Source organism: Phalaenopsis equestris, unplaced genomic scaffold (assembly GCF_001263595.1).
Source record: "Phalaenopsis equestris unplaced genomic scaffold, ASM126359v1 Scaffold001304, whole genome shotgun sequence".
In the NCBI taxonomy this organism is placed as follows: Eukaryota; Viridiplantae; Streptophyta; class Magnoliopsida; order Asparagales; family Orchidaceae; genus Phalaenopsis; species Phalaenopsis equestris.
In genome coordinates this window covers 74,953-85,865 of record NW_018165743.1, presented here as the reverse complement: position 1 = coordinate 85,865, position 10,913 = coordinate 74,953, and the positions used below count along the sequence as shown (strand labels likewise).

At 32.8% G+C, this 10,913-nt stretch overlaps 1 protein-coding gene across 1 annotated transcript; it reads left to right on the top strand.

The window, feature by feature from the left end:
* The first annotated feature begins 264 nt into the window (after positions 1-264).
* On the top strand, positions 265-7,180 carry LOC110033839 (TBC1 domain family member 17-like). The gene is made up of 5 exons (XM_020737956.1): positions 265-859; positions 1,686-1,821; positions 2,624-2,673; positions 5,386-5,439; positions 5,624-7,180. The coding sequence occupies exons 1-5, from the start codon at positions 738-740 to the stop codon at positions 6,828-6,830; spliced, it is 1,569 nt and encodes a 522-aa protein (XP_020593615.1). The 5' UTR covers positions 265-737; the 3' UTR covers positions 6,831-7,180.
* Positions 7,181-10,913: the final 3,733 nt, after the last annotated feature.

The window sequence follows — 10,913 nt, the reverse complement described above, 5'->3', positions numbered from 1 at the left end:
ACAAAGATTCAGTAAATTTCGACAAGTCCATTAGCAGAGCAAACCTAGATGCTATATACATAAATTTATAAATTTTTGGTGTGAGATATATAAATTTAAGAATTTAAGCGTTATGTTGGTAAATATATATATTTTTATAATGTATTAAAAAATAATCAGAGATTGTTTTGAATAATGTATATATTATTAATGTAATTTACAATATTGATCATATTATGACTCTTGTAGTAAAATCTAGTCGTCAACTCCTTCTGGCAGTAAGCAGTTAATTTGGATATCGCCCTTCCCGTGCTCCTTCTTCCACTGCTCTTAATTTTGGACTGAGTCTACATCTGCAATTTCTGCCACATGCCAGGGATTCTGAGACCGCTTCCTTCTTTACTTGTATTATCCTTTTCATAAATGGATGGCAAGGTTTAAATTCTCTCCAAATATTTACTTCAACTAGAGACAGAGTAGAAGAAATTCAGAGAAAGAGGCGCCGGCAAAGTCGCCGGCTATAGGGACCACCGGTTCTGTAGGAGAAGAGCTCTCTGAGTTTCAGGGGTTTGCAGTGGTGTTGAACTGGTTGGAGCTCTTGATCGGCGGGGGAGTCAGAGGGAAGAAGGTTTCCGGGAACACATTCACAGCCGGCTTCTTGGTTTCGTCTTAGATTAGCTCAAAAGAGAAGGCGGAGTCTGACAAGCAAACTTCGCTTCTTCTCGACGAAGTGGGGGGAGAGGGTACTGAGACAGTAGATGAAAGCTCTGAGACGATCCAATACCTCTACCTCGAACCGGCCATCCTCGTCGTCTCCTGCGTTATCCTGGATCCATTTGAGATCTCTTCTCGTTTTCGCTTCTTCCCCTGTTCCAGATCGGTGAGTTTATTTTCGCTATTGAATTTATTGTCCTTTCGGTGTGCTGCTTGCTATCGTAGCATTACGCCTTGGTGATCAATCACAAGAAAACCAACTGTTCTCCAGCTAACGGATACCGAGACTTTTCCCTTGCTTTGGTCGGGCATTCCTTTTTCTTTCCAAATCTTCTACTTAGATTATAGCCCATCTATGCTTGTGTTGTGCTGTTTATCTTTTTTCCTAACGAGAGTTGTTCTCTTTCATTCCTCTTTCAATTGAATATGATATTCTATCCAAGCGATCTCGTATTTCTTTTGTGATTCTAATTTTCAAATGGCTGGTGTCACTCTTATGAGATATCACTTGTAGCTATGGTTTTTCTCTGTGTTTTGTTAACTTGACATCCTTGTTATTTTTAGCCACTTACCTTACACTTTTCTTTCTAATAACCTGACTTTAAAAGTTTTTTTCCCCTAAGTTTTATGCTTGAGTTGTAGCTTTTCATGGATACAGTAATTTAATAAATCTACATAAAAATTTATATGTTATGGTAACTTTTCATAGCAATTCAATACGTCATTATTCTTTCATTCAGTTTTTCCTATACTAGACATAAAAATATATAAGTTGCTAGATTTTTTTTTTCTCTGATTGCTAGATCTCTACGATTTATTTGATTATCCATCATAGGTTGAAAGTTATCTATTTATGTGGTCTTTTTCTTTTTGGGTTTTGCTTGTCTGAACCGAACAATTTCAAACATTTTGTGATCAATCCCCACGGTCAATTATGACTAGTTTGACATAAATCAATGCTGGTGAGTATTTTTTTTTTTCTTTCTTTTCAGACGTAGTTTTAAAGCACCATGGTCTCATGCAAAAGGTAAAGGAGGGTTTTCTCGTCATTATTGGAATAGTCTTTTCACACCAGATGGGAAACTTCGTGATGGTGGCATCAAGTTTTTGAGAAAAGCTAGAAGTAGAGTAAGCACTTTTAATCTATGACCTTTATATGCTTCTAGAAGTTTTATACCAGCTTATTGTATTACTTCTGAGCTTTTGAATATCAGATGGGATATTAAACCATAAGGAGTTTAAGGTTCAAATGTTCAATTAAAGGTTAATCCAAGGGTTGAACGGATGACATAATAAATATTAAATTTTTTTTAATAGGACTTGAATGATGTAATAATGATGAAATGATGATATTTTCTCCAATTCAATATAGTATTATAAGCACTTGTCTTATTGAATATTTTGAATATGGTTCTAAATCATAATTTAAGGACATGATATATTAATTATTTGGACTATGGTTATATATGGTTACATGTTTATACAATTTTTTGCAAAATTATTAGGAGCACTTATATAAATGCTTGAAAGGATTGTTGGCTACATTGGAATGCCAATGACAACTAAAATAAGAAGAAATTTCACAAACCTCTCCTATCATATTTATAAAATACTCATTTCATAGTGTATATAGCCATATGATCAGAAGTACTATTCTATAAAATTTTCAAAATTAGAACTGGATAATTCATAAAAAACCCGACCAATTAACCTAGTCTGCAGTTCAACCATTGGTTCTGACTAGTTCTAGCCGGCTATATGCTAAAACTGTTTTGGGAATTAACTGAACTGGAAGACCAATTCACTATTTAACTGACTGAAACATCATGTCCGATTTAGTTCTTAAAATCATAGTTACTTCTATTAATATAGCCGTGTATTTTTATCATGGTTTCGGCTTGATTGATAATTTTTTTACCTTTTTCTTCAGGGAATTGATCCAAGCATTAGGTCAGAAGTTTGGCCTTTCCTCCTTGGAGTGTAATAATTCTAATCTTTTTGTTTAATTACCTGTACTCTTCATTCCCCTTAATTTTCATTCTTTGCATGTTGTTAGAGAAAAAAAATCTGGAGTTGATATATATGCTTGTTTAATCATTAACATTTTTTAAAGGCTATCTGTAATTGTGAAATGATATTTTATATTCCAAGCTCTAGAGTGTTGTGATTTAGCTCAAATGTATTTATTGCCTGATTTGATGATGTTTAGGATTTTCTCCAAGAACACTGCATCTGTTATTTTGGTGACCTCCTTGGGAGTCTGTATAGAATATCATGTTTTATTTTCTTCATTCAGTCTGGTCTCCTTCTCCACACGCTGTTTTATTTGTCCTTCTAATAACCATAATTTTATTTAAATATCAGAACATAACTTTTAGCACTATCCGTGCTGCTTTAATATCAATTCAATGGACTCATAAATTTTGTTGACATTACTGACAAATCATAGATAATAGTTGATGCTATCACCCAAATTATAAATTATTTAATGTTTAAACCATGATGGTGATGTTGGAGAAGGGAAGTTATTGAAAAGAATTGTAAGGAAACCGCTACAACAACTAAGTGAGAGATATTTTGGCACTAATTTTTTAAAATGTGTAAGATATTTTAGTTTAGCTTGCCTGGGCGGGATTAGCTTAGAGGATGCAGAGAAGCATGATGGATTATTCTCTTCTGACTTGGGGTTAAGGTTGCTTTGAATTGTTTTGGGTTTTTGATTTTAAAATGATTTAACAACAACTAAGTGAGAGAATCACTAAGTCATGATTGACTTAGTTGGCGCAAAAATTAGGTTGCATCCATTATTAAAATCAAATTTTTGAATTGCAGAAATGATATGTTCGCAAAGCAGAGGTTAGCAGCGCACATCTACGCTCATAATATCCAGTGTTAGTTTTGTACCTCGTACATCATATATATATATATATATATATATATATATATATTCTTTTGTGGTTTACTTTTCATCCAGTAATATATCCATATGAAATTGGGACATACATATAATAGAAGAATCATAATTTTTAGCATCAATAAGAAGGGCTAATAAATTGTTAAAAAGGAAGTTAAAAAAATCATGTAATTAATCTATGAAGTCTGAAAATTCTGGGAAGAATTATAAGTTCGGAAAATAATCATTTTGAGTTTTCAGGGCTATTCCTACTTTTGTATTGATTTTGTGTCTATGTAGTCTGAGAGTTTCTGTTGAAGGCAAATTCCATATGGTGTGTTAACCATTGGCTTCATTTGCGTTAAAATGTGTAAACATCTAACTTGTTTTCAATAATGAATGTAAAACAATATAAGTATTCACGTTCCACAACCTGTTAGGAAAGACAGGTTACTTGTTTCCTCAACATTGATTTTATTTATTCTCTCCATTTGAAGGTCACTGTACTTGAATCCTGAAGACACTGGGGCATCGAAAAGTATGTCCTATATAAAACCATGTTTTATTGATATAAAAATCTGTGGAATTTGGCCATTGTACAGATGAGCCAAAAGCCTTCTTTATTTTTGTCACAATTATGTGGACCAGTTCATAGCATGCATATTGTTACAAAATTAAATTAAATGCCTTAAAAGATACTACATAAAATGAACATACAAAGGGCTTTTTTAGTTCTCAAGGTAAGTATTTGAAATTGATTGAAGTTGAGTTTATTTGGGGAGCTTCATTGAAGTTACTTGTAATGACCTGCCTTTATTTTGTAAGAACTCACTTCTTACAAACTAAATGCTTCTGCTTATTTGGGCTTTACTATGTTTCATTTTTTTCACCCTCACATTAATTTTATTATCATTATAAGCTGAAGTAATACTCTATTTCTTCAGTCCATTAATTGTATTATTTATTTATTTTTTCTGGAAATGTAAAATGCAAGATGAAATTTGACTTTCAATCCATAAAAAGTGAATTTCACTTCTCCCAATTATGGAGATGAGTTCCAAAAATAAGAACTTACTTCCTTTTTCTACCAAAGAACGTGAACTCGATACCAAGAGCAAGTCTTTATCACTTTTGACCGTTTATAATAACTAGTATTTGTATGATTCATATTGCGTTCATCAATTTCTTATTTGTCTCTGGGGAATTTACATGCATACCATTGAATTCTCATGTATTGACAACTTTTATAGACAAATCTTTGTATTAATTATATAATGTCCTAGTCCAAACTGACATCCAAATATATGTATGAGAACATATATTTCACTATCAATAGGTTAGTGCAAGCGGTGTTCCTTGTCATTTAGAGATTGGGATACTATGTGTGGGGGGGCAACAAGTTTGATATTTATATTTATAAAGTTTTGGTGTCATAAATCTGTACGACCATATTTATTTAACTTTTAAAAGTTAGTATTGGGGTATTTTTTAGTTAATATTAAACATTTTAGTATGAAGTTTAGGCGTTAGATATGTAAATACATAAAAATTGTGTTGTACCAAAAAAAGGGAAAAGAAAAGTAAAACTGGCAGATGTCTCTAAACAATTGCGGTGGGGCTGTTGATGGAGATCAAGTTGGTTAAGTTTTTTGATGTTGTTGTCCAGCTTGTCCTTTCGAGGAATACTCTTAACCATTATATTTTAAAGATCTTTTTGATTATTAATAATCTGCATTATAACTAAAACATGCTTTAAAAGTTTGTATCTTGTTCTTATTTTTACTGCTCTGGTCATGCAGGTATGATCTGAACAGTTCTGAATTGGAAAGGAGTGCAGTCAAACTGCGCAAATGGTACATCAAGTGGATATTTTCTTGGGTTGCCATTATTTTATGTGATTTATTGTAATATAATTTATTGGCTTAATTAATATTTAAGTCATATTTCAAATTATTTTTTTATTAATTTAGTGTTATAGGCACTTGTTAACTTTCCATCATGGGAGAGTGGGATCATGAGTTGTTTTTCATGTCACAGGAAAGAATATGAGAAGCTAAGGAGACGGTGCCTCTTTTTGTCAAATTATCGCCACCAGAGGAGCTCTTTATTAACAAAAGATAAAATATGCAATGAACTGCATCATAATCTGATTGAGAATCCTTGGTCTGAAGATTATACCGAATCGCCTTTTCCTGCAAGATGGACTGGCAATGAAGACCTTGCAGTCTATGACAGGACCCCCGACTCTTCCCCACGTAATTTGGATGCAAGGAAAGATGAAGAAGATTTCAAAACCAGTTATTTAGATCAATTCCTGGTAGAAAATGATTCTGAATTATCTGGCAATATATTAGAAACTGTTGTAGAACCTGATCCAAAACTCATGTCTGGTGCTTTTCTAAATCCCAATGCTCCCAACTGGAATGTTGAAGACTTCAGAACATGGCAGCGTATAATAAGACTCGATGCTATCAGAGCTGATGCCGAGTGGAGTACCTATTCACCAACCCAAACAAGAATCTCACAAGAGCTTGCTAACCATTATGCAAAAGCTGTGGCTTTGAAGGATTATGATCATCTGGAGCCATGTATCATATACCATGCTTCTCGTCTAGTTTCAGTGCTTGAAGCATATGCTATCTATGACCCAGAAATAGGCTACTGTCAGGGAATGAGTGATCTTTTGTCACCAATATTGGTAGTAGTGGAGGATGACTATGAGGCCTTCTGGTGCTTTGTGGGTTTCATGAGGAAGGCGCGGCAGAACTTTAGGCTCGACGAGTTTGGTATCAGAAGGCAGCTGGCTATCGTGTCGTGGATAATCCGGTCTAAAGATGCACTTTTTTACCAGCACCTTCAGAAGCTCCAGGCTGAAGACTGCTTCTTTGTGTACAGGATGGTGCTGGTGCTGTTCCGGAGAGAGCTCAACTTTGAGCAAACTCTTTGCCTATGGGAAGTGATGTGGGCAGACCAGGCGGCCATACGGGCTGGAATTGGAGGGTCTGCTTGTGGTAGGATGAGGTTGAGAGCACCTCCTTCTGAGGATCTTGTACTTTTCGCCATTGCTGGCTGCGTGCTAAAGAGGCGGAAACTTTTCATAGACAAGTATAGCAACTTGGATGAGATCATGAAGGAGTGCAACAATATGTCAGGGAAGCTGGATGTTTGGAGGATATTGGATGATGCCCATGATCTGGTAATAACACTCCATGCAACTTTAAATTATCCCTCTGAGATTTCCTAAATTTTATTTTGTTATTCCTTATTTTCTCATCAAATAGCAGCTTTATCTTTGTTTTTCCTATAGCCAAATTGTTTCTGGCTCCACACATCGAGCTTCTGTGATAAGTCATGGAATTTCGAAGAGCTATATTTTGTTTTTTATGAGACCGATTTTCGAATAATTCCGAATCTGTTTCATGCCAAATGGAAGCAAATGCAACCAAGTTATGACTTCCTTGTTTTATGCTGTATAATGATCCTAATGAAGTGTAACATAGAACAAATTAGTCATGTGCATTGGCTTGAATGCTTGATTGTAAATCAAACGTGCTTTTTACAGATACTCGTTTGTTACGCTTTCTTCCTTTTCTATCCCGGTTATTATTTATAGGTAGTTTTTCCTTCATAATTACTTCAACTGCAGCTGCATAAAAACCGGCAGGAGCTCGGAACTTCGTTATTCTGGAGAAATATTTGCATACGTAAGACGTACGCAACGCTGGGTTATATCCGTATTATACCCCCTGTAACCTCCCTGTAACCTCCCTGTAACCTACCTGTAACCTACAAATATATGAAAACATGAGCGCGGAACTTACTAGTACAGGTAGGTTACAGAGAGTTTACAGGGGGTATAACGTGGATATAACTCCCCAATACCCTCTGAACAACCTCCCTGACGTACGCAGCGCTGCGTACGTCTTACGTATGCAAATTTTTCTCGTTATTTTGTTTCATTTATACCACCCAAATCTTTGATAACCTTTGAATAACGAATGCAACCTTCTATGCATAGGTAAAGTGGCACATATGTAAAAATTGAAACTTAGATGTTGGATATGTAAATACATAGGAGTTGAATGATATGTATGTAAATCTTCCCCTCATTTTTTTTTCTAAGTACAAAATTCAAGTCTTCTTTATAGAAATATACCTATTCTTGCTTCTCTTGGCAAATCTAGGTACTCATTTCACATACTCTGAAGGTGCTGGTATTCTTATAAATATTTTTATTTAATTATTTCACGATTAATTATTAACATGCTGGCATTGATTTGAAGTTCTATGATCATCTATTTTGTCTCAAATCATCAAAATATTATCTTATATTGTTTATTATCTGATTAAAACAAAATTTAGAACATTTAACAAGCTTTTTTCAACATTACCCCCAACTAATTCATTAATTTAATGGCATTAAAATTCAAACTTAATTTTGATGATCACAAATATAATATCAGTTGGAGTGCAATAGCAATGAATTGCATACAATCACATAGACAGATTCAGCTTTGATTAATCAAAGGATTAATCAATATGAAAAGTCATAATGCATGATCATATGTGACATGATTAGTATTGATTTCAAATTAAAATAGTTGAACCAACCAAGCAAATTTGATTTAATTTGATTTGTCAATGAATCTTTGGACAAGACATGAGTTAGATTAAATCAAGTGTATATCAATTAAACATATCCAGATCGATTTAAGCTAGATCAATTCATTTCATGTAGTATAATCTTAAGTTCATATTATAAATTGAGCTGGTTAAACTGCACAATTAGTTATCTTACGGTATGAACTTCTAGTGATTTGAGGTTGAATTATAATTATCTTTGATTGATGATTGATTTTGATTTTGGAAAATTGATTAATATGATATGCTACTAATGGACGAATCAATATGACATGGATTATAATAGAATAGGGGTTTTTAATTACATAGCCATCCAAAACTTTCATATTAAATTATCTCATAACTAAACTTTCATAATTATAAACATCATATGAAAAGTAACACTCATTATCACATTTTAATAGTCAAATTCATATTTTCATCAGTAGGTAAATTGATACGTGTGTAAAAAAGAAAGTTTAGTAAGTCCATAAGAATTGGGGGCTATGAAAGTAATTTTAATGGTGAACACTAAACTGAGAATTAGAATGAAAGAAAAAAAATTATTGAAAGAGTTTTTTTACTATTATTTTTTACACACCGTCATTCTTCTTCCACACGCATTGCTCCTTTATTTGTAAACCTTGTTTTATGAGATTCTTTTTATGCTCATAAAAGACAATTCTTGGGTATCAAATTATTCTTGAAAATTTTATTGTCTAGAAGGTTGTGTAAGGCCATCAGTGAGGATTTTGTGACCTAAATAGTTGTGCAAGGAGTGGTGAGTCTTCATTTGAATAAAGCATTTGGTGCCTCTATTGCCCATCCAAGAGAAATTCCTTGAGAAACATCTTTGCCTACGAATATGAGAAAAATATAGTAAAAGTTATGGGAGGATACCTTAAGGGGTGGCAATAGATTGACCTGTTATAACTTGATTTGTGTTATTGTCTTTTTTTGTCAAATATTTTTTACTGTCAGTAATATCATGTTAATTCATGAATAAATCTTAATTGTAATCATCAACTTCTTGTATTAAAAGAAAAGAGTGAGATCTTTATAATTTCATCATTTTTACCTTATTAATAAATGAGAATTAAGGTTTATATTTTCACAAATTATCATTATTTTATAATTAAATAAACACTTAGATGTAAAGAGTAAATTTTATTAATACCCAAACTCATTTCATTCTTAGTTAAGTCATTACCTTTAATAGATATGAGAGTAAATTCTTTATAATCTAAAATTTGACAAACTAAAGTAGATCCCAGTGATTCATTTTGCTAATAATGAGGAATAATATATTTTAACCCTTTATAATTTATTTAATAACATCCCTATTAGTTTTTAGCAAGTAGTGTGCTTACTTTTGTTCAATCAATTGATTTTTGCATCCAAAGCTTGTCATGGTCGCCTAATAATAATTATTGAGTGTCATTTTGTTAGCACTCCTTATTCTAAATGCACATAAGAGGATTCTAAACTCACTCAACTAATTTAAAAATTCTTGAGTTATCATTCTCATGTTTTAAGTTGGATGGTTGCATGATTTTTTTCATATATAAAATGAGTAAAGATATATAGGATTATATTATGATCAATTATAAAAGTACTAATGAAATATGACAATTTCATATCAATGTATTAGTACATAAAATGAACCCTTTTGCATGAAACCTAATAAAATCTTAATTGACATGCACACTAGGTTTACTAAAATTATTATTGATTTGTACTTCTTTGAAAAATAATAGTCAAACTTATTAAAAAGTATGAATTATTATTGTAATGATTTAAAATTGGATGGTTGCATAGATGTTTTCATATATAAAATTGTAAAGTTTGGTGGAAGAAATTTTTATGTTTTGATGTTGATGACGTGTCCACTGCAAATCTTGAAATATTTTTTATCTAAGTGATTACATGCATAGTTTGAAGAATAACATACTATACTGAGAGGAAAAAATATTACTTTAAAATAGATATAATCATTAATATGAGAAGTATCTTTAAAATTTATGAGACTGTGTCGGCACTTCGGCGTTATTTTGGGGATGGTTTGGTAGTGGAGTTGCCCATAAGAAGCTGTCGGTCACCGGAATCCAAACCCCATCGCCCGCTTCGGAAGGCCGGAAAAATATGAAATCAAACTGATCCCATATTTTTTGTATTTTAAATGAAAAAGCACTACACCTCAAGTCACGTATTTATCGTATTTATCCTCTGTATCTGTCCCGAAAGATAAACACAAGACTTAAGGGTGAGGCTTGATCAAATAAACTAAGAAACATATGACATCCGTTTAGTCTGCGAAAACTATTTTATTTATAAGTCGACAAGTTTCCTTATTTAATATAAAAAATTAAATAGGATTTATATTAAGTTGGGTTCGAAAAAGCTTACTATAAATGCAAGCCCTTATAGTTAATTACATTTTAGATGACCGAAGTCATCTAAGAAAACTCTTGATAAACATTAGGGGATATTATCTTCAAGGAATTCAAAGGATTAGGATTTTTCAACGAGATCGAACAAAGAGGTGTGAAAGGGGAAATGACTCAAATTTGGAACACATATTGTAGAATTCAAAGGAGGAGAGACTAGGGGATGTCATGGATCAGGAGGAGAATCTCAGTGACTTCCTAAGCTACCCGATGATTTGGCTTCAGTTTAGAGGAAAAATATTTAAATGTTTTTTAAATGT

Excerpts from the sequence above, each read along its gene's own strand:
- LOC110033839 (XM_020737956.1), top strand. The coding sequence starts at position 738 with ATGAAAGCTCTGAGACGATCCAATACCTCTACCTCGAACCGGCCATCC. Across the intron at positions 860-1,685 it reads TCTTCCCCTGTTCCAGATCG|ACGTAGTTTTAAAGCACCAT; the intron begins GTGAGTTTATTT and ends CTTTCTTTTCAG. Across the intron at positions 1,822-2,623 it reads TGAGAAAAGCTAGAAGTAGA|GGAATTGATCCAAGCATTAG; the intron begins GTAAGCACTTTT and ends CTTTTTCTTCAG.